The 23274-nt window shown below is 60.4% G+C and overlaps 1 protein-coding gene across 1 annotated transcript; it reads right to left on the bottom strand.

Moving 5' to 3' along the window:
• Positions 1-1360: 1360 nt before the first annotated feature.
• Ahnak2 (AHNAK nucleoprotein 2) lies at positions 1361-21733 on the bottom strand. Its single transcript, XM_071609118.1, has 8 exons — positions 21675-21733; positions 21467-21565; positions 20714-20819; positions 19910-20047; positions 19458-19639; positions 13327-19344; positions 10321-13101; positions 1361-9834 (listed from the first exon to the last, which is right to left on the bottom strand). The coding sequence occupies exons 3-8, from the start codon at positions 20730-20732 to the stop codon at positions 2158-2160; spliced, it is 16815 nt and encodes a 5604-aa protein (XP_071465219.1). The 5' UTR covers positions 20733-20819; positions 21467-21565; positions 21675-21733; the 3' UTR covers positions 1361-2157.
• Positions 21734-23274: the final 1541 nt, after the last annotated feature.

Here is a 23274-nt window from a genome sequence, read left to right as displayed (position 1 = left end):
ATGGAGGCTGCCATCTCCTTGGTTACATGACATAGACTGCACTGTTGTCTTGTCGGGAGTCTGTCCCCTGCTAACTTTGATGAAGAGAGCTGTGCTATGGGGAGGTCCAGGTGACCGAGTACCAGGTGGCCTCCAGCCGGCCAGAAGCCAAGGCCCTCACTCACCCAGCACTCAGGGAATGAACACGAGTCAAGGTAGACCCAGCCTGCTGACATCTTGGTGGCAGCTGTGTGGGGCCCTGAACCCATGACCCACTGAGCCACACTTGGACTCCTGACTGTCAGAAATGGGGATTATAAACGTGTGTTGTCTTAGGTGCTAAGTGGTGATGGTGTCCTTTTGTAGCATAGATGACTCACACACGGGGAACCAAGGTCCCTGAAAATCCTGTGGGGCCTCTGTACAGCCACCTCCTTCCTGGCCTCCAGCCCTGGCATCCCACTCCTCAGGCCTTGCTCCAGGTTCAGAGGGCAGAAGCCTTTGGAGCGAGGTAGACCCCGTGAGCTCCCTGGGACTGTGCCAAGCCATCTGGTACATTTGGGGCACAGGAAAGCAGAGCACCCTGGGAAGTTGGGCAGAGGGGAGCGGAGCACCCTGGGTGGAGAATGCAACAGCCCCACTAGAGTGTGGGACAGAAGCCTGCTTCCCTTTCTAAGAGCCGCTATGTCCCCTGACGTGGGTGACCCTCCTAGCCATCCACAAGGATAGACATGGTGGGTCACAGTGGCACAGGGAGAAGCACCCAGCGTGCTCCCACACACCTTGGCCCCCACCCTTCAGGCCCTCACAGGGCAGTTCAGGGAGTGGGCATCCTCGGGAGCAGTGGGCGCCCCAGCCACAGTCCTCCAGAACAGGAGAGAACTGTCCTCCCTCCAGAGCAAGGAGCACCTGTCACAGGAGCCTGCTGGGGCCAGAAGAGGCCTGCTACAGGCTCCAGCTGCCCCTCAGGACACTGCAAACCCAGGCCAAAGCCAGGAACGTGCCAGGGCAGCAGGGAGGATGCAGGAAACCTTCAGCTTTGCTCAGCCCCCCGTGGACTCCCTTCCTGTGGGCTGCCCTGAAGGCCACAGTGGTGGAAGCAGCTTGTGAGGACAGGCCAGCATTGCCAGGGACAGCTGGGCCTCCAGCCAGGACCGCTCTGCTGTCCTGCTCTGCATGTTGTCTTCCATGCCAGTGCTGCTTCCAGCCGGTGAGAGGGGTGTGTGTTGGGTCCCCACCCACATGGACTCAGGGCCCCTGTCTCCCTCCTCGTCTCGATCTGGACAGAGGAGCAGGATGGCCACCCATTGTGCACCCTGGATCTGCTTTCTGGAGCAGCCTGGTGGAGAGCAGGACTGAGTGTGCGCAGGACAGGCAACAGCGCTGGGGGTTTGGAACACAGGACGCGGAAGCCTTTACCACGGAATACAGCGCTTTATTGCCTATCCAGGGGCAGCTGAGCCTGGCTACAATGTGTACCTCAAGGGGTGCGGGGGCCACGGCGTGGGGCTGTGCACACTGGAGAAACTGAGGAGAACACATCGGTGTCTCGCGATGACTCTCAGGTGTCCTAACATCTGTCGCCACTTAGTTCCCATCAGGCAACCGTTGGCCATCTCCTGTGTGCCCAGCATCATCACAAGGCATCCTGGAGCTGGCCACGAGGAGGATGTTGACAAAGGAGCCAGCTTGTACGTGAGCCAGTAACAGGTTTTCAAGAACACCGCGTGCTCCGCCTGGAGCCAGAGAACTGGCTTCACCACGAGATGGCAACGCAGGGCACAGGTTACGCCAACCGCCTCGACACCCGTGGGCACAAGAACCCTGCCGTCAGGAGCGCGGCCCCTCTGGGCATTCCTGCAGGCCGCTTGGAGCTCATGCATGCAGACCAGCAGGCTTCTCCAGCTGTGCCTCCAGTGGCCCCACGATGCTGGGTGAATCCATACAGGTGGGAGTCTGGGCACCTCTGTGCTCCCAAAGCTTGGAGGGAGCTGGTCACGTTTTTGGTTCCATTTTAGGAAGGTTGGGCCATGTGACCCAGATGTTCATGTTCATTTCTGCTTGGTTCTCCGGTCCGTTATCCAGGTGGATGCGTGTGCGGCCAGCCCAGGGCCCCCAGGCGCTCCACCCCTGCCCTCTGCATCTCTCTCCTGCTGACTGGCCGCACCTCTCTTACCCTCATTCAGTTGTGGGCCTGGGCATAGGCCCTTCGCCAACACTTTTGCTGTCCTCCAACAGGATCAGCTCTGTTCTTGCTGGGGATGCCACCATCACTCTGGACCCCAGCCTGGCACCTGCAGCCCCTGCTGCCACCTCATCATCCTCCTCTTCAGGGGAAAAACTTTCTCGGGCGTCAAAGAAGGTGACTGTTTCTTCCTGCAGCTTTTGCCCGGGCAGACCTGCCTCCTCCTGCGAGCTTTTGCCCTTCTTGGCAGGGGAAGAGGAGAACCCTAGTCTGGGAAACCGGAACCAGCCTGCCCTGTCCTGCTTCTTCTCGGGCTCCGGGTCTGGCCGTGCCCCAGGCTGTGTCTGGATGGGAGCAGACCTCTGGGCGTCATCCCTGGCATCGGCACTGGTCTCGCTGGTGGAAGAGAACCCGATGTTTGGAAGCCAAGACCACAACAGCCCAGAAGACTTTTTACCTCCTGGCTTCTCTTTGGGAGCCCTGTCTTCACCTGCCAGCAGGGTCGTTGCCTCCGGGCGGTCGTCAAGGGGAAACTCGAGAATTTCTGCTGGCTCCTCATCAGAGCCACTGTCTGCAAGCTGGAGGCCAGAGCAAGCCTCACTCGGGAATGTTGGTGGCCCCAGCAGGTTGGCACTGCCGGAGATCATCTCAAATGGCTCTCCAGTGTCAGGCTGCGGATCTCCAGGAACGGTGTCTCCTCCTGGGGACCCTCCCGAGTGCTCCCCTGCTGCGGAGTCTTGAGCTGTGGTGTACGTGCGAGCCTGTGCAGGCAGCTCTGGGATTTTCACCTTCAGCAAGGAGAACCCATAGGAAGGCATCTGAACCGTGCACGTGGGGATCTCAGACTCCCGCACAGTCTGAGTGGAAGGGGCCTCGGGTGCTGCCATATCAGAGCACTCTCCTTGCACATTGCTGCAAATGGTGACCCCTTGACTCTCACCCTGGGACTCCTGAATGTGCACTCTGACCTTAGAAACTGGGGACACCTCTGAGGAGAGGTCAGGGCCCTCAGGCTGCTCCCCGGGCACCACAGTGCCAGAGGCCCTCAGGAGGCTGGCTCCCCAGAGCCCAGGACTGTCCTGGAGAAGGGCCACCTCTGTGCCTGCCTCCGTGCAGGGCACTGCCCTCACCACAGGAAAGAACACGTCCGCCTCGGAGCTGGGCACGGGGAAGGAGAACCTGGGCACCTTCAGTTTGGGGAATGTGACTGTTAGCACAGAATCTTCCCAGAGCTGATTCACGTTCACCACGGAAACCTGGGATGGCACGTCAGTGCTGGAAGCCTTCAGTTTCAGAGGACCTTTGGGCTGGAAGGACCACATCTCTGTTCTCGCCTCTGCCTTGGCAAGGTCACATCCTCCTGGCTGGGAAAGAGGCTCCCCACGTGCTTCTCCTGGTGGAGCCAAGGGTTCAGAAGGCCTCACTCCAGGGATCTGAAGGGGAAGGGGGTCTATGGCTGGATGGGTCCCGCCCCCAGGGCTGGGCAGGCCCGACTCGGACACTGGAGCAGTGGGGAAGTGCAGCTTTAAGCTGGGGCTCTCGAGATGACACCTTGGGACGTCTGCGTAGGATTCACTCTCAGGAGCGGCCCCTTCCATCTGGGCTTCTAGGGGCCGTGGGGACACACTTGCCTCTGCCATTGACCCAGGATCGGGGGCTGCCTCTGCTGGTGTGGGGGCAGCCAGCCTGCATATCTCGGCTGTGTCCTGCTCCCGGGGTCCCCCTTGCTCCTTGGAGGAAGAGCGCCTGAAGCCAGGCAAGCGCAACGTGGGCATCCTGAACCAGTGTGCCTGCGAGTCTGCCGGTGCTGCTCTGGTGGCAGTGCCCCCCTCTGGGCTTTCCACAGTGGGGACATCCTCGGGGTGTGCCATCCTCTCCCCATGGGACTGGCTCATGGAGAGGTCCCCGAGCCGGCTTTCTTTGCTGTCACCTCTGATAGCCAGGTCATGTTTGGGAAGGTGCAGGTCAGCCTTCGACAGACTCACCTCCACCTTGGGTTTGTCAAAACACAAACTGGGAGGATGGGCCTGTGGCACCTGGACATGCCCCCCATCTCCTTCCAGGGGGCCGGCCGTCACGCCAGTGTCTCCCTGACCACCATCACAGCTGGCCCTCTCTGTGGCTTCGGAGTCAGGTCCATCTGTGGTACTGGACAATGCAGCGTCTGTGTCTCCTGGAGGCAAGCTCTCCTGCGCCTTGGAAGCCTTCCGTCTGGGAAGTGGAAGTCTGGGCATGGCCAAGGCAGGCTTCCTCGGCCTCCCTTTCTCTCCTTCCTTCTCTGAAGGCAGATGCATTTGAGCTTCCGTTGGGGGCACCTGGACCGTGTGCTGGGTATGCATTTCGTCTGTGTCCAGAACCAGGCTGAGTGTGGCGTCCTCTGGGTGGCCCCCAGGGTCCCCTGTTACCACTGGCTGCTTTTTCGGAGACCAGCTAAAAGACGGGAGCTTGAGGCGAGGCATCTTAAAGGGACTGCCCTTCCCATCACGGTCAGCGGCTTCAGCTGGGCCTCCAACGACAGCCAGACCCAAGTGCTCCTCCCTCCCTGGGGACTCAGGGACACCTGAGGACAGGGGCTGAGAGGCAGGCAGACCGGTCACCACGGCACCCTCACCTAACGAATCCACTGCCTCAACAGGGCCGAGCAGAGACAGGCCGGGGCTGTCCTCGGCAGCACGTGAATCTGCCTCAGCAACAGCTGCAGCAGCACAGGAAAACCCAAGTTTTGGCTTGTGGAACTTAGGAAAAGTCACCCGGGGAAGGGGTGCAGGAGGCTCGGGGTCCCCTGGGCCTGACACACAGACAGCAGGGCTCTCAGAACCAGCAGAAGGAGCGCCCCGCTGTGGAGAGCAGGAGGCCTGCGGGCACTCGGCTCTGGAACCCGGAGGGAAGCAGGCCTCCGGGGGCTGGCTCCGCGAGGGACGCTCACTACCCGTGACAACAGGGGGCCCCGCGCGCCCCGCAGCACCGTCAGCTCCAGCAAAAGGAAGGTCAGACGTGAGAAAACTGGGACTCTCCACAGAGGAAGTGACCCCAGACACCGTGCACTCCTGCGATTCCACCCCAGGGACCTGTGAGGACAATGTTGGGGACACGCGGAGGAGGCAGGCCCCGGGGGCCTCTTCCACGCCAGCAGTACCCCGAGGGGATTTCTTAGGAGGACTGAACAATTTAGAAAATTTAAAATGGGGTCTATGAAATGTCAATTCTGATTCTCTTTTTGAAAAAGACGTGTCTACATCACCACTTTCCAACTTGATGTCTTCAGGGGCCAAGTCCTCTGCCACAACCAGGTCCCCCTCCAGCTTAGCGCCGGGGGCCTGTGTGTCCACCTGCACGGAGGGCTGCTCCACATCAAGTTCAGAGGGGAGCACCTCACCCTTGGGGCTCTTCACCTCCAGCTTGGGGCCCTTTGTGTCCACCTGGGGGCCCTTGACATCCACCTTGGGCATCTTGATGCTGGGCATCTGCACCTTGGGCACGTGCCCCTTCAGGTCAACTCCAGAGACTGTGGCCACTGGCAGCTCTCCCTCGGGCAGGGCAGCCTCAGAGAGGGTCACATCCACCTCACCGGGCCCAGCCTGCAGGTGGTCGGTGGGCAGCTGGATGCTGAGCTCAGAGCTTTTGATGTCGCCCTGAATGGACGGCAGGGTCACATTGGCCTCCACCTTGGGCACCTTCACCTCAACGGATGCATCCGAAGCCTTTCCTTGGGCAGACAGGCTGAACGAGGGCATCTTGAACTTGGGCATTTTGAATTTGCTGTCTTTGGTGGCCACTTCCTTGTCTGCCAGGGCCAGGTCCCCCTCCAGCTTGGCACTGGGGGCCTGTATGTCCACCTCCATGGAGGGCAGCTCCATCTCCAGGTTTGGGGTGCTCTCCTCACCCTTGGGGCCTTTGACATCCACCAGGGGCCCCTTGAGGTCCACCTTGGGAATCTTGATGCTGGTCATCTGCATCTTGGGCAGATGCCCCTTCAGGCCTATTCCAGAGTCAGGGGCCGCCTGCAGCTCTCCCTCGAGCAGGGTGGGCTTGGGGAGGGTCACGTCTACCTGGCCAGCGCCAGCCTCCAAGTCAGTGGCAGACAGCTGGCTGCTGAGGTCAGAGTCCTTGAGGTCTCCCTGAATGGAGGGCAGGGCCACATCGGCCTCCACCTTGGGCCTCTTCACCTCCACAGACGTGTCCAAGGCCTTTCCTGGGGCAGACATGCCAAAGAAGGGCATCTTGAACTTGGGCATTTTGAACTTGCCCTCTTTGGTGGCCACCTCCTTGTCTGCCAGGGCCAGGTCCCCCTCAAGCTGGGCACCAGGGGCTTGAATATCCACTTGTACAGAAGGCAGCTCCAGGTCAGGGGTGCTCAACCTGCCCTTGGAGCCTTTTATGTCCAGCTTGGGGCCCTTGACGTCCACCTGGGACTCTTTGAGGTCCACCTTGGGCATCTTGATGCTGGGCATCTGCACCTTGGGCAGGTGCCCCTTCAGGCTGGATACAGCAGCAGAGGCCACCAGAAGCTCTTCCTCCGGCAAGGTGGCCTCGGGGAGGGTCACATCCACCTGGAGAGCCCTGGAGTCCAGGTCGGTGTCGGGCAGCTGTATGCAGAGGTCAGAGCCTTTGAGGTCGCCCTCAATGGAGGGCATGTCCACATCAGCCTTCATCTTGGGCACCTTCACCTCCACCAACGTGTCCAAGGCCTTTCCTGGGGCAGACAAGCCTACAGAGGGCATCTTGAACTTGGGCATTTTGAACTTGCCCTCTTTGGTGGCCACATCCTCCTCTAATAGGGCCAGGTCCCCCTCCAAATTGGCACTGGGGGTCTGTATGTCCACCTGCATGGAGGGCAGCTCCATCTCCAGGTCTGGGACACTCACCTCGCCCTTGGAACCTTTCACGTCTAGCTTGGGGCCCTTGAGGTCCACCTTGGGCATCTTGATGCTGGGCATGTGCACCTTGGGCAGGTGCCCCTTCAGGCTGGCTCCTGAATCAGGGGCTGCTAGGAGCTCTCCCTCAGGCTGGGCAGTCTCATGGAGGGTCATATCCACATGGCCATCTCTCCTGTCCAGGTCAGCAGTAGGCAGCTGCATGTGGAGGTCAGAGCTCTTGAGGTCACCATGTGTGAAAGACAAGGTCACATCAGCCTCCACCTTGGGCACCTTCACCTCCACAGACGTGTCCAAGGCCTTTCCTGGGGCAGACACGCCTAAGGAGGGCATCTTGAACTTGGGCATTTTGAACTTGCCCTCTTTGGTGGCCACGTCCTTTTCTGCCAGGGCCAGGTCCCCATCCACCTTGGCGCCAGGAGCCTGTATGTCCACCTGCACTGATGGCTGCTCCACCATCAGGTCTGGGGTGCTCACCTCACCTTTGGTGCCTTTCAAGTCCAGCTTGGGTCCTTTGACATCTACCTGGGGCCCCTTGAGGTCCACCTTGGGCATCTTGGTGCTGGGCATCTGCACCTTGGGCAGGTGCCCCTTCAGGCTGGCTCCAGCAGCAGGGGTAGCCGGAAGCTCTCCATTGGGCCGGGTGGCATCAGGGAATGTCACGTCCCCCTGGCCAGCCCTGGCGTCAGGGTGGGTGGCAGGCAGCTGGATGCTGAGGTCAGAGGCTTCAAGGTCACCCTGGATAGAGGGCACATCGACCTCCACTTTGGGCGCCTTCACCTCCATAGTCGTGTCCAAGATCTTGCCGGGGGCAGAGATGCTGAAGGACGGCATCTTGAACTTGGGCATTTTGAACTTGCTGTCTTTGGTGTCCACATCCTTATCTGCCAGGGCCAGGTCCCCCTCTAGCTTGGCACCAGGGGCCTCTATGTCTACCTGCACAGAGGGCAGCTCCATGTCAAAGTCGGGGACACTCACCTCAACCTTGGTGCCTTTCATGTCCAGCTTGGGGTCCTTGACATCTACCTGAGGGCCCTTGAGGTCCACCTTGGGCATCTTGATGCTGGGCATCTGCACCTTAGGCAGGTGCCCCTTAAGGCCAACTCCAGAAGCAGGGGCTGCCGGCAGCTCTTTCTTGGGCAGGGTGGCCTCAGAGAAGGTTACATCCACCTGGCCAGCCCTGGTTTCCAGGTCGGCGGTGGGCAGCTGGATACTGAGGTCAGGGGTTTTGAGGTCACTCTGGATGGAGGGCAGGATCACATCGGCCACCTCCTTGGGTGCCTTCACCTCCACAGATGCATCCAAGGTCTTGCCGGGGACAGAGATGCTGAAGGAGGGCATCTTGAACTTGGGCCTTTTGAACTTGCTGTCTCTGGTGGCCACTTCCTTGTCTTCCAGAGCCAGGTCCCCCTCCATCTTGGTGTTGGGGGCCTGTATGTCCACCTGCCCAGAGGGCAGCTCCACGTCCAGGTCTGGGACACTCACCTCGACCTTGGGGCCTTTCACGTCCACCTTGGGGCCCTTTATGTCCACTTGGTGCCCCTTGAGGTCCACCTTGGGCATCTTGAATCTGGGCATCTGCACTTTGGGCTGGTGCCCCTTTAGGCCAGATTTAATGTCAGGTTCCCCTGGCAGCTCTTCCTTAGGCAGGGGGCTATCATGGAGGGTCACATCCTCCTGGCCATCCCTGGTGTCTAGGTTAGCGGTGGGCAGTTGGATGCTGAGTTCTGAGCTCATGAGGTCACCCTGTGTGGAAGGCAAGGCCACATCGGCCTCTACTTTAGGCACTTTTATGTCAACAGATGCGTCCAAGGCCTTTCCAGTGGCAGACATGCCGAAGGAGGGCATCTTGAACTTGGGCATTTTGAACTTGCCCTCTTTGGTGATCACTTCCTTGTCTGTCAGGGCCAGGTCCCCTTCCAGCTTGGCACCAGGAACCTGTATGTCTACCTGCACTGATGGCTGCTCCATGTCCAGGTCAGGGGTGCTCACCTGGCCCTTGGTGCCTTTCACATCCAAATTGGGACTTTTGACATCTACCTGGGGCCCCTTGAGGTCCACCTTGGGCATCTTGATGCTGGGCATCTGCACCTTGGGCAGGTGCCCCTTCAGGCTGGCTCCAGCAGGAAGGGCCACCGGCAGCTCTCCCTTGGGCAGGCCTTCCTTGAGAAGGGTCACGTCTATCTGTTCAGTCCTGGCAGTGGCCAGCTGGATGCTGAGGTCAGAGCTTTTGAGGTCACTCTGGTTGGAGGGCAGGACCACATCGGCCTCCTCCTTCGGCCCTTTCACCTCCATGGACGCGTCCAAGGTCTTGCCAGGGGCAGAGATGCCAAAAGAGGGCATCTTGAACTCGGGCATTTTGAACTTGCTGTCTCTGGTGGCCACTTCCTTGTCTGCCAGAGCCAGGTCCCCCTCCAGCTTGGCACTGGGGGCCTGTATGTCTACCTGCCCAGAGGGCAGCTCCATGTCCAGGTCGGGGCCACTCACCTCGCCCCTAGAGCCTTTCACGTCCAGCGTGGGACCCTTGATATCTACCTGGGGGCCCTTGATGTCTACCTTGGGCATCTTGAATCTGGGCATCTGCACCTTGGGCTGGTGCCCCTTTAGGCCGGATTTAGTGTCAGGTGCCACTGGCAGCTCTCCCTCAGGCAGGGTGGCCTCGTGGAGTGTCACGTAAACTTGACCATCCCTGGTGTCCAGGTCAGCAGTGGGCAGCTGGATGCTGAGGTCAGAGCTCATGAGGTCACCCTGTGTGGACGGCAAGGCCACATCATCCTCTACCTTGGGCGCCTTCACCTCCACAGACGCGTCCAAGGCCTTTCCTAGGGCGGACACGCCTAAGGAGGGCATCTTGAACTTGGGCCTTTTGAACTTGTCCTCTTTGGTGGCCACGTCCTTGTCTGCCAGGGCCAGGTCTACCTCCAGCTTGGTGTTGGGGGCCTGTATGTCCACCTGTCCTAATGGCAGCTCCATCTCCAGGTCAAGGCCACTCACCCCGCTCTTGGGGCCTTTCACATCCAGTTTGGGGCCCTTGAGGTCCACCTTGGGCATCTTGATGCTGGGCATCTGCACCTTGGGCAGATGCCCCTTCAGGCTGGGACCTGAGTCAGGGGCTGCCAGGAGCTCTCCCTCAGGCAGGGTGGCCTCATAGAGAGTCACATCCTCCTGGCCATCCCTGGTGTTTAGGGCTGCGGTGGGCAGTTGGATGCTGAGGTCAGAGCTCTTGAGGTCACCATGTATGGAAGGCAAGGTCACATCGGCTTCCACCTTGGCCACCTTCACCTCCAATGATGTGTCCAAGGCCTTTCCTGGGGCAGACACGCCTAAGGAGGGCATCTTGAACTTGGGCATTTTGAACTTGCCCTCTTTGGTGGCCACGTCCTTGTCTGCCAGGGCCAGGTCCCCCTCCACCTTGGCACCAGGAGCCTGTATGTCCACCTGCACTGATGGCTGTTCCACATCCATGACAGGGGTGCTCACTTCGACCTTGGTGCCTTTCACCTCCAGCTTGGGGCCCTGGATGTCCAACTGGGGACCCTTGAGGTCCACCTTAGGCATCTTGATGCTGGGCATCTGCATCTTGGGCAGGTGCCCCTTCAGCTTGGCTCCAGCAGCAGGGGTAGCCGGAATCTCTCCCTCAGACAGGGTGGCCTCGGGGAGGGTCACGTCCACCTTGCCAGTCCCAGCCTCCAGGCCAGTGGTGGGCAGCTGAATGCTGAGGTCAGAGGCTTTGAGGTCACCCTGGATGGAGGGCAGGGCCACATCAACCTCCACCTTGGGCCCCTTCACCTCCAAAGACGCGTCCAAGGTCTTGCCGGGGGCAGAGATGCCGAAGGATGGCATCTTGAACTTGGGCCTTTTGAACTTGCTGTCTCTGGTGGCCACTTCCTTGTCTGCCAGGGCCAGGTCCCCCTCCAGCTTGGCACTGGGGGTCTCTATGTCCACCTGTATGGAGGGAAACTCCATGTCGATGTCGGGGGTACTTTCCTCGACCTTGGACTCTTTTATGTCCAGCTTGGGGCCCCTGATGTCCACTTGGGGCTCCTTGAGGTCCACCTTGGGCATCTTGGTGCTAGGTATCTGCACCTTGGGCAAGTGCCCCTTCAGGCTGGCTCCAGCAGGAGGGGCCGCAGGCAGCTCTCCCTTGGGCAGGGTGGCCTTGGGTAGGGTCAAGTCCACCTGTCCAGTCCCAGCCTCTAGGTCGGCAGTGGGCATCTTGATGCCAAGTTCAGAGGTTTTGAGGTCACTCTGGATGGAGGGCAGGGCCACATTGGCCTCCACCTTGGGTGCCTTCACCTCCACAGACGTGTCCAAGGTCTTACTGGGGGTAGACACACTGAAGGACGGCATCTTGAACTTGGGCATTTTGAACTTGCTGTCTTTGATGTCCACTTCCTTGTCTTCCAGGGCCAGGTCCCCCTCCAGCTTGGGACTGGGGGCCTGTATGTCCACCTGCCCAGAGGGCAGCTCCATGTCCAGGTCGGGGGCACTCACCTCAACCTTGGGGCCTTTCACCTCCAGCTTGGGGCCCTTTATGTCCACCTGGGGGCCCTTGAGGTCCACCTTGGGCATCTTGATGCTGGGCATCTGCACCTTGGAGAGGTGTCCTTTCAGCCTGGCTCCAGCAGGAGGGGCTGGCGTCAGCTCTCCCTCAGGCAGGGTGGTCTTGGGGAGGGTCACGTCCACCTGGCTATCCCCAGCCTCCAGGTTGGCTGTAGGCAGCTGGATGCTGATGTCAGAGGTTTTGAGGTCACTCTGGATGAAGGGCAGGGCCACATCGGCCTCCACCTTGGGTGCCTTCACCTCCACGGACGTGTCCAAGGTCTTGCTGGGGGCAGACACACCAAAGGACGGCATCTTGAACTTGGGCATTTTGAACTTACTGTCTTTAATGGCCTCTTCCTTGTCTTCCAGGGCCAGGTCCCCCTCCAGCTTGGCACTGGGGGCCTGTATGTCCATGTGCCCAGAGGGCAACTCCACGTCCCGGTCGGGGGCACTCACCTCAACCTTGGGGTCTTTCACTTCCAGCTTGGGGCCCTTTATGTCCACCTGGGGGCCCTTGAGGTCCACCTTGGGCATCTTGATGCTGGGCATCTGCACCTTGGGCAAGTGCCCCTTCAGGCTGGCTCCAGCTGGAGGGGCCGCCGGCAGTTCTCCCTTTGGCAGGGTGGCCTTGGGTAGGGTCAAGTCCACCTGTCCAGTCCCAGCCTCTAGGTCAGCAGTGGGCATCTGGATGCTGAGTTCAGAGGTTTTGAGGTCACTCTGGATGGAGGGCAGTGCCACATTGGCCTCCTCCTTGGGCAACTTCACCTCCATGGATGCATCCAAGGTCTTGCCAGGGGCCGACATACCGAAGGAGGGCATCTTGAACTTGGGCATTTTGAACTTGCTGTCTTTGGTGGCCACTTCCTTGTCTGCCAGGGCCAGATCCCCCTCCAGCTTTGTAGTGGCGACCTGTATGTTCACCTGCCCAGAGAGCCGCTCCATGTCCAGGTCAGGGGCACTCATCTCGCCCTTGCGGCCTTTCACATCCAGCTTAGTGCCCATGATATTCACATGGGGGCCCTGGAGGTCCAACTTGGGCATCTTGATGCTGGGCATCTGCCCCTTGGGCAGTTGCCCCTTCAGGCTGGCTCCATCAGCAGGGGCCGCCGGCAGCTCTCCTTTAGGCAGGGTGGCCTCGGGGAGGGTCACGTCCACCTGGCCAGCCCTGTCACCCATGTCTGCGGGGGGCAGCTGGATGCTGAGGTCAGAGCTTTTGAGGTCACTCTGGATGGAGGGCAGGACCACATCGGCCACCTCCTTGGGTGCCTTCACCTCCACAGATGCACCCAAGGTCTTGCCGGGGACAGAGATGCCAAAAGAGGGCATCTTGAACTTGGGCCTTTTGAGCTTGCTGTCTCTGGTGGCCACTTCCTTATCTTCCAGGGCCAGATCCCCCTCCATCTTGGTGGTGGGGGCCTGTATGTCCACCTGTCCTAATGGCAGCTCCATCTCCAGGTCAAGGCCACTCACCCCGCTCTTGGGGCCTTTCACATCCAGTTTGGGGCCCTTGAGGTCCACCTTGGGCATCTTGATGCTGGGCATCTGCACCTTGGGCAGATGCCCCTTCAGGCTGGGACCTGAGTCAGGGGCTGCCAGGAGCTCTCCCTCAGGCAGGGTGGCCTCATAGAGAGTCACATCCTCCTGGCCATCCCTGGTGTTTAGGGCTGCGGTGGGCAGTTGGATGCTGAGGTCAGAGCTCTTGAGGTCACCATGTATGGAAGGCAAGGTCACATCGGCTTCCACCTTGGCCACCTTCACCTCCAATGATGTGTCCAAGGCCTTTCCTGGGGCAGACACGCCTAAGGAGGGCATCTTGAACTTGGGCATTTTGAACTTGCCCTCTTTGGTGGCCACGTCCTTGTCTGCCAGGGCCAGGTCCCCCTCCACCTTGGCACCAGGAGCCTGTATGTCCACCTGCACTGATGGCTGTTCCACATCCATGACAGGGGTGCTCACTTCGACCTTGGTGCCTTTCACCTCCAGCTTGGGGCCCTGGATGTCCAACTGGGGACCCTTGAGGTCCACCTTAGGCATCTTGATGCTGGGCATCTGCATCTTGGGCAGGTGCCCCTTCAGCTTGGCTCCAGCAGCAGGGGTAGCCGGAATCTCTCCCTCAGACAGGGTGGCCTCGGGGAGGGTCACGTCCACCTTGCCAGTCCCAGCCTCCAGGCCAGTGGTGGGCAGCTGAATGCTGAGGTCAGAGGCTTTGAGGTCACCCTGGATGGAGGGCAGGGCCACATCAACCTCCACCTTGGGCCCCTTCACCTCCAAAGACGCGTCCAAGGTCTTGCCAGGGGCAGAGATGCCAAAAGAGGGCATCTTGAACTTGGGCCTTTTGAACTTGCTGTCTCTGGTGGCCACTTCCTTGTCTGCCAGAGCCAGGTCCCCCTCCAGCTTGGCACTGGGGGCCTGTATGTCTACCTGCCCAGAGGGCAGCTCCATGTCCAGGTCGGGGCCACTCACCTCGCCCCTAGAGCCTTTCACGTCCAGCGTGGGGCCCTTGACATCTACCTGGGGGCCCTTGATGTCTACCTTGGGCATCTTGAATCTGGGCATCTGCACCTTGGGCTGGTGCCCCTTTAGGCCGGATTTAGTGTCAGGTGCCACTGGCAGCTCTCCCTCAGGCAGGGTGGCCTCGTGGAGTGTCACGTAAACTTGACCATCCCTGGTGTCCAGATCAGCAGTGGGCAGCTGGATGCTGAGGTCGGAGCTCATGAGGTCACCCTGTGTGGACGGCAAGGCCACATCATCCTCTACCTTGGGCGCCTTCACCTCCACAGACGCGTCCAAGGCCTTTCCTAGGGCGGACACGCCTAAGGAGGGCATCTTGAACTTGGGCATTTTGAACTTGTCCTCTTTGGTGGCCACGTCCTTGTCTGCCAGGGCCAGGTCCCCATCCAGCTTCTCACCAGGAACCTGTATGTCCACCTGCAGTGATGGCTGTTCCACGTCCAGGTCAGGGGCACTCACCCTGCCCTTGATGCCTTTCATGTCCAGCTTGGGACCCTTGACATCTACCTGAGGGCCCTTGAGGTCCACCTTGGGCATCTTGATGCTGGGCATCTGCCCCTTGAGCAGGTGCCCCTTCAGGCTGGCTCCTTCAGCAGGGGCCGCCGGCAGCTCTTCCTTAGGCAGGGTGGCCTCAGGGAGGGTCACGTCCACCTGGCCAGCCCTGTCCCCCATTTCGGCGGGGGGCAGCTGGATGCTGATGTCAGAGGTTTTGAGGTCACCCTGGATGGAGGGCAGGGCCACATCAACCTCCACCTTGGGCGCCTTCACCTCCACAGACGCGCCCAATGTCTTGACGGGGGCCGACAGGCCGAAGGAGGGCATCTTGAACTTAGGCATTTTGAACTTGCTGTCTTTGGTGTCCACATCCTTGTCTGCCAGGGCCAGGTCCCCCTCTAGCTTGGCACCAGGGGCCTCTATGTCTACCTGCACAGAGGGCAGCTCCATGTCCAGGTCGGGGGCACTCACCTCAACCTTGGGCCCTTTTATGTCCAGTTTGGGGCCCTTTATGTCCACCTGGGGGCCCTTGAGGTCCACCTTGGGCATCTTGATGCTGGGCATCTGCACCTTGGAGAGGTGTCCTTTCAGCCTGGCTCCAGCAGGAGGGGCTGGCGTCAGCTCTCCCTCAGGCAGGGTGGTCTTGGGGAGGGTCACGTCCCCCTGGCTATCCCCAGCCTCCAGGTTGGCTGTAGGCAGCTGGATGCTGAGTTCAGAGGTTTTGAGGTCACTCTGGATGGAGGGCAGGGCCACATCGGCCTCCACCTTGGGTGCCTTCACCTCCATGGATGTGTCCAATGTCTTGCTGGGGGCAGATAGGCCGAAGGAGGGCATCTTGAACTTGGGCATTTTGAACTTGCCCTCTTTAGTGGCCAAGTCCTTTTCTGCAAGGGCCAGGGCCCCTTCCACCTTGGCACCAGGGGCCTTTATGTCCACCTGCACTGATGGCTGCTCCACGTCCAGGTCAGGGGTGTTGACCTCGCCCTTGTTGTCTTTCATGTCCAGCTTGGGGCCCTTGACATCTACCTGAGGGCCCTTGAGGTCCACCTTGGGCATCTTGATGCTGGGCATCTGCACCTTGGGCAAGTGCCCCTTCAGGCTGGCTTTAGCAGGAGGGGCCGCCGGCAGTTCTCCCTTTGGCAGGGTGGCCTTGGGTAGGGTCAAGTCCACCTGTCCAGTCCCAGCCTCTAGGTCAGCAGTGGGCATCTGGATGCCGAGTTCAGAGGTTTTGAGGTCACTCTGGATGGAGGGCAGGGCCACATCGGCCTCTGCCTTGGGCGCCTTCACCTCCACGGACGTGTCCAAGGTCTTGCCAGGGGCCGACATACCGAAGGAGGGCATCTTGAACTTGGGCATTTTGAACTTGCTGTCTTTGGTGGCCACTTCCTTGTCTGCCAGGGCCAGGTCCCCCTCCAGCTTGGCACTGGGGGCCTGCATGTCCACCTGTCCTGATGGCAGCTCCATCTCCAGGTCAAGGCTACTCTCCTCGCTCTTGGGGCCTTTCACCTCCAGCTTGGGGCCCTTTATGTCCACCTGGGGGCCCTTGAGGTCCACCTTGGGCATCTTGATGCTGGGCATCTGCACCTTGGAGAGGTGTCCCTTCAGGCTGGCTCCAGCAGGAGGGGCTGGCGTCAGCTCTCCCTCAGGCAGGGTAGTCTTGGGGAGGGTCACTTCCACCTGGCTATCCCCAGCCTCCAGGTTGGCTGTAGGCAGCTGGATGCTGAGTTCAGAGGTTTTGAGGTCACTCTGGATGGAGGGCAGGGCCACATTGGCCTCCACCTTGGGTGCCTTCACCTCCATGGATGTGTCCAATGTCTTGCTGGGGGCAGATAGGCCGAAGGAGGGCATCTTGAACTTGGGCATTTTGAACTTGCTGTCTTTGATGTCCACTTCCTTGTCTTCCAGGGTCAGATCCCCCTCCAGCTTGGCACTGGGGGCCTGCATGTCCACCTGCCCAGAGGGCAGCTCCATGTCCAGGTCGGGGGCACTCACCTCAACCTTGGGGCCTTTCACCTCCAGCTTGGGGCCCTTTATGTCCACCTGGGGGCCCTTGAGGTCCACCTTGGGCATCTTGATGCTGGGCATCTGCACCTTGGGCAGGTGCCCCTTCAGGCTGGCTCCAGCAGCAGGGGCCACCTGAAATTCTCCCTCAGGCACGGTGGCCTCGGGGTGGGTCACTTCCACCTGGCGAGCCCTGGTGTCCAGGTCAGCAGTTGGCAGCTGGATGCTGATGTCAGAGGTTTTGAGGTCACCCTGGATGGAGGGCAGCGTCACATCGACTTCCACCTTGGGTGCCTTCACCTCCATGGATGTGTCCAATGTCTTGACGGGGGCCGACATACCGAAGGAGGGCATCTTGAACTTGGGCATTTTGAACTTGCCCTCTTTGGTGGCCACTTCCTTGTCTGCCAGGGCCAGGTCCCCCTCCAGCTTCTCACCAGGAACCTGTGTGTCCACCTGCACTGATGGCAACTCCACGTCCAGGTCAGGGGCATTCACCTCGCACTTCTTGCCTTTCACGTTCAGCTTGGGGCCCTTGACATCTACCTCAGGGCCCTTGAGGTCCACCTTGGGCATCTTGATGCTGGGCATCTGCACCTTGGGCTTGTGCCCCTTAAGGCCAGCTTCAGCATCAGGGGCTGCCAGTAGCACTTTCTTGGGCAGGGTGGCCTCGGGGAGGGTCATGTCCATGTGGCCAGCCCTGATGTCCACATTGGCTTCAGGCAGCTGCATGTGGAGGTCAGGGTCTTTGAGATCACCCTGGATGGAGGGCAAGGTCACATCGGCTTCCACCTTGGGTGCCTTCACCTCCATGGATGTGTCCAAGGTCTTGCTGGGGGCAGAGATGCCAAAAGAGGGCATCTTGAACTTGGGCCTTTTGAACTTGCTGTCTCTGGTGGCCACTTCCTTGTCTACCAGAGCCAGGTCCTCCTCCAGCTTGGTGGTGGGGGCCTGCATGTCCACCTGTCCAGAGGGCAGCTCCATGTCCAGGCTGGGGGCACTCACCTCACCCTTGTGCCCTTTCACATCCAGCTTGGGACCCTTTATGTCCACCTGGGGGCCCTTAAGGTCCACCTTGGGCATTTTGATGCTGGGCATCTGCATCTTGGGTAGGTACCCCTTCAGGCCAGCTCCAGAGTCAGTGTCTGCCAGAAGGTCTCCCTCAGGCAAGGTGGCCTCGGGGAGGGTCACGTCCACCTGGCCATCCCTGGTGTCCAAGTTAGTGGCAGGCAGCTGGATGCTGAGGTCAGAGCTCTTGAGGTCACCCTGTGTGGAAGGCAAGGCCACATCAGCCTCCACCTTGGGTGCCCTCACCTCCACAGACGCGTCCCAGGCCCTGCCGACGGCGGACCCGCTGAAGGAGGGCATCTTGAACGTGGGCCTTCTGAGCTGGCCCTCTCCTGCGTCCTGGTCCCTGTGTCCCTTCTTGATGTTCTCCTCTGTGGTCGCCGCGTCTCTCTTTTGTGTGGCTCCCACTTGTCTCTGCTGCTGCTCTTCCCCTGGCAGGGCGTCTTCTGTGCCTACCGCGTGAGGTCCCCTCGTCGCCCTCCTGTCTTCGCGGGCCGTCTCCCGTTTCCCTTCCCCTCCTGCTCTAGGTGAGCTTGCTCTCCCTTCCCGACTTGGTGACCGTCCCATGGAGCTCCTTGGCGCCCTGGGCATCTTCGCCTTAGCCTCCCTCCTCTCTGGGTCCTCATCTTTCTGTGTCTCCCCCTCGTCCTGCGGTGTCTTTGGTGTCTTCTGTTTTTGTTCTTTCCTCCTTGCAGCGTCTGCCTGGGGCCCTGTGCCCACTGGTGTGTCCTCTTCTGCGGTGGCCTCCGTCCGGCCCCCCTCGTCCTCTCCTGGTGATGTCTGCTCTCCCTTCTTCTTTTCAAGTCCTTTGCCACCTTTTCCTGTCTCTGTTACTTTTTCTTTGGAAATTCCAAATTTGGGTGTCTTTAAGTCACGTACTTGGACCTGTGTTTCCGGTCCGTGTGTCTGTGAGCTGCCTGGGTCCTGGGTGTCCAGCAGGGACAGTCTTGCTATCCCCGTTTCCAGACTCTGAATCTCTTCCCATTCCTGCTCCCAGCTCATCCCGCGGCCTGCGCCAGTGCCGCTCCTGGGCTTGCTGTGCTCCCCTGCTTTGTGCTGGGTGCTCACGGGTTGTGTCTCCCTTTGGCCCCTGGCAGCCATCCCTACCCCTTCTGCAGGAGCTCTGTCACCAAGGGCGTGTGCTGGAAGGCCTGGCTCCATTCCCTGCTGCACAGGCGGCCCAGCCTCTTGCCACTGTGCTCTCTCCTCGGGCCTGCCTCCCGCAGGAGCCCCTGTGGCCCCTGGCCCATCCTCCCAGGCGCCCATTTCCCCCAGCACCCCAGCAGGATGTGGCCTGCCGTGGGCCTCTCTGCCCAGTTGCCCTGCGGCAGAGGGCTCCTGTCCTGAACCCATCTTGAATCTGAAGTTCAGGAACTTCCTCCTCCTCTGGCGGCCTGGCCCTGCCTTCTGTGCCCGGAGCTCCTCCTGCAGCTGGGCCTCTGTGTCTGTGCTTGTCGGGGACACGTCTCGTGCATCTCCAGGCTCGTGTGCCTCGGAGGAACTGTGTGAACGCCGAGGTCCAGGCCCCCGCTTGCTCTTTAGGGCTTGAAATTTGGGCCAGGAGAGCCTTTCGTGGGGGCGCCTGCCACGGCTCTCCCTGGGCTTGGAGATGAGCCTCTCCCGGTCACCATCTGCCTCCAGTGTCTTCGTAGGGGTCTCTGTACACTCGTCAGTCACATCCTTGTCCTGAAACACAGGGGGAGGGAACTCACTGGAGCTGGCGCAGAGCCTGGTGCCCTGTGCACAAGGACGCAGGGGCAGCCTCTGCAGCCTCTCCTTACCTGCTGAAGGGGCCTTACCTGCTCCTTGCCCTGGGAGTCTTGCCAAGGGCCAGGGACGGCCAGTTCCTCCCCCTCTGGGGCAGGCAGTTTCCGTTTGATTCTGAACTGGATCTTGTAAGGCTCCGAGTACTGAAGTATCTTGAGAGCATCTTCATATTTAATGTCGTCAAAGAAGATGGTGGCACTGAGCAGCTGATCCCCTAGAGGACAAAGGAACAGCTCTGGCTTAGTTCCCACTCCCACCAAGTCGGGGGTACTGGGACCCCCAGCCCTGGGGCAACAGGGAGAAATGGAGGTTCTCTCCATTGCACGGCCAAGAGGAACTGTGGGTGGCCCAGCCTGGGGCAGACGAGTAGAGACATGACGGGGTGGTCCTGAATCTAGGTGTGGCCCTGCCCCCTCCGGGTCCCTTCCATGTCCCGGCCATCTTTGCCCAGATGATGGGGAAAGGGATGGATTGGCCATTGTACCTTCTCTCAAACTGAATAGCTTGGCAGCCGAGGAGTCCTTCAGCACTTGCTTGACAAAGATCCCCTGGTGTCCCCCACCTGTGACACTGTAACCACTGGCTCCTGCCTCCACCTCAGTCTCCAGTGTCACCTCTGTCACTTCCCGCACAGCCTGGAGTAGAAGCACATCAGAGCCACGGTGAGCTGTGCCATCAGTGCTAGGGGCTGGCGTCTCCCAAGAAGGGGACCACACCATCCACCTGTCACCGTGGGCACCACAGGCAGAGGTGGGGGCACCTTTCAGATGGACGCAGGCTGCACTGTCCCAGCACTGGAGGCCGCCGGCTACAGAGAGCCTCAGGTAGGAGCTGCCTCCCACAGCCTTACCCAGCCTGCCAGGACTGGCTGTCCATGCCCAGCAGAGAGGATGGCCCCTGCAGGCACTGTGGTCAAACCTCCTTCCCTCACCAATGACGCACTGGGCACATGCAGAACACCCAGTGCTCAAATCAAGCAGGGCCACAGACCTGAGGCCAACACAGGGAAGGGATGCAGGCCACCCATGTTGGACATGATGGTGGCCTCTGTGTCCAGCAGAGGCCCCCGCACCCCTCAGGGTACCCACAGAGCTCTGAAGCTTCTGGTTGCAACCCGTGCAGGTGCCCGACCTGGCACCACCCCTCTGGATGGGGGCGTAATGAGGACCACACACCCAGGGCCCTCGTCACTGGGGCCTCCCGTAGCCCTGCCCTCCCTGGGACCCAGGGACGCTGCCAGTCTCCTTGCTGCCCGCCACCCTCCCTCAGCACCTTGGGTCTGGCATACCAACCTCTGGGTGGCTCATCCTGGAGAAGACCTGCGAGTCCCCCGAGGCCCGCTTCCACCAGGACCTCCGCCTCCCTGAGGAGCCTCGCCGGCCCGGGGCGTCTTCCTGTAGCCACAGGGGTTGGGAGTTACCCGCCACCCAGCCTGGGACAGGCAGGAGAGAAGGTTCCACCCACCTGGCCCTGGGTCAGGGAGAACAGAAGGCTCCAGGCAGCAGACCCCAGTGCAGAGGGACTCGGGAGCTGCAGGGTGCAGCTGGGTGCAGAGGGAGCTGCGTCCCTTGGGGGCCACCAGGGAAAAGGCAGCGCAGGGCCTCCTCCACCTGAGGCCAGCCTCAGCTCCCCCGGCCAGCCCTGTGGCACTGGAGTTCAGAACGGAGGAGGAGCTCCAAAGGCAGGACGCCATCTGTTGAGGACACGTCTCCTCCCATGGCCCCTCCTGTCCTCCACGGGGGCCTGTGTCCTCCCCAAAGGCTGCACATGTGCACACGTCCCGTGTCCCACCAGGGCCCCACACATGGGAGCCTGGGTCTGTGCCCCACCCTCACGAGCTCAGTAGCCGCAGGCATCTCCATGTCAGGGGACCCAGAGGGGACAGTGATGGGCACAGCTTTGGCCTGATGGCAGCCGACAGGGCAGGGTGCTGTACAGAGACATGCATGTGGGCCGCCCACACAGGTGATCGGGAGGGAGAGCGGTGCAGGGCCCTGTGCCCAGGCCTCGTCTCGGCCTGTGAGCTCCGCCCGGGGCTCACCTGGACTCCAAAGCCAGTGCCTTCTGCTGTGCATTCGTAGACAGGGGAGGACCCCTGTGGCCGTGGCCGAATGACCTCGTCCACAGGCCCTTCAGTCACCTGGCAGGAGGAGAGAGTCGAGTTCCTGTCAGCACTCAGGCTCTTGCAAGGCCAGAAGGCCTGGGGGCAGGCTGCGAGGCGGACACCCTCCCTCCCTGGTCCCACTTACAGTGCGGTCCTCCTCAGTAGCTGCACCTGGCTCCTCGGGCTGCAGCTGCTGGCCAGACACTGTGGGAAGAGAGGCTGTTGGTGGAGGCACACTGGTGGATGGACCAGATGGCACACGGGGAGGTGGACACTGAGTCCCGGGGAAAGCCACAGCCACTGGGTGGGGAGGCCGTGGCATGAGGCTGGACAGTAGTGTGCTGGAGCTGGGGAGCTCCCACACTGTGCTCAGACTTGGCAGATTTGGTCAAGAAAATAGCTACAGAAGTGAGTGGCCCGCTCCAGGGGGGTGAAGTCAGAAGGCAGAGCTGATACAACACCTGACCTCAACGCCCAGCACTCAGCGATAAACGACAAGACACACAGAGACCTCGGGCACAGCCCCAGCCGAGGAGCAGGCGGCCAGCGGACCCTGTCTCTGAACCGCCACAGGAGGTGCCTTGATGCAGGCGACCACCCACCGAAAGCCTGTCACAGCTGGAGGGAAGTGTGTTGGAGAATGGAGGGAAGGCGTGGCCGCGCTCAGTGCAGACATTCCCAAGGTGAAACTGCCCCAGAGTGGCTCAACTGCAGGTCTGGAGAGCCCAGAGAAAGAGCTGTCCACTTGGTGGTTAGTAGAAACTGCACAAGGTGAAGAGACGGAGAAGCAGCGGAACCAACAGACCTCAGAGAGCTCCGGGGCGGCACGGCCGGAGAGAAAGGAGGCTGCGGCTGAGACGCAGAAGAGAAAAGACCAGGGCCGTCCGTCACGCGGGGGAACCGGTCGAGAGCCAGCCATCATAGTGTGTCCTCAAGCAGGAGGCCACCGTCCTGAGGTGACCTGATCTCCCAGCACAGCTGTCCCAGGCCCCCTCACTGACAGAAGTGACCCGTGCACATCTGGCAGCACTTCTCACTAACTTATTTGACAGGACCGTGTGAAGTGCGCAGTTGCGCTTTTCTTGTGCGAGCCCGGATGGCCGGCACCTCCAGGTCAGCAGCTGCGGCTGCCTGGACGCTGAGTGGGCACAGCGTGACTGCACTTCATCCAGACTTGACTTACAGAAGCAGCTGGCTCATCGGGGTACAGGCTGTAGTCCGTGAACCCCGTAGATAGAGCGGTGCTCCTCGCCCACGTCACGGGGTTGTACCAAGGCCATGCAATCCACGAGGACCAAACAGCAGCGGAGGGAAGTGGGATGGGGCTTCATTCTACCAGAATTAACCCAGTGTCGCCCGGGGCTGGGGTTGGGGGAGACCCAGCGTCAGCAGGGTGGAGGGGATCCAGGGATGCAGCAACGTTCTAGCAAAGGGCTCATGGTGATGGTAGGTACAAGTCTTCAAGGCCACCACAAATGACTGAAGTGCACACTTAGGACGGTTAGTGTCACTGCTTACAAACCTCAATGAAGCTCTAAAGAAAAAGGGCAATGAACTCTATGCAAAATAAAAAAGCTTGTTGTCAAACGTACCAGGTGCAGAGGAAAAGCAAGTGATAAGTTCGCACAAAGGACAGGGCAGGGCAGCACTACGGTGGTCAGTTCTCACACTGAAGTGGTCCAATGTTACCAAAGGCGATTGTGATGAGTTAAACATACGTAACATTATCCATAAAGCAACCACTT

The sequence above is a fragment of the Marmota flaviventris genome, chromosome 2, assembly GCF_047511675.1.
Source record: "Marmota flaviventris isolate mMarFla1 chromosome 2, mMarFla1.hap1, whole genome shotgun sequence".
Taxonomy (NCBI): domain Eukaryota; kingdom Metazoa; phylum Chordata; class Mammalia; order Rodentia; family Sciuridae; genus Marmota; species Marmota flaviventris.
Note: the sequence above shows the minus strand (reverse complement) of the source record. Positions and strands in the feature narration are given on the sequence as shown.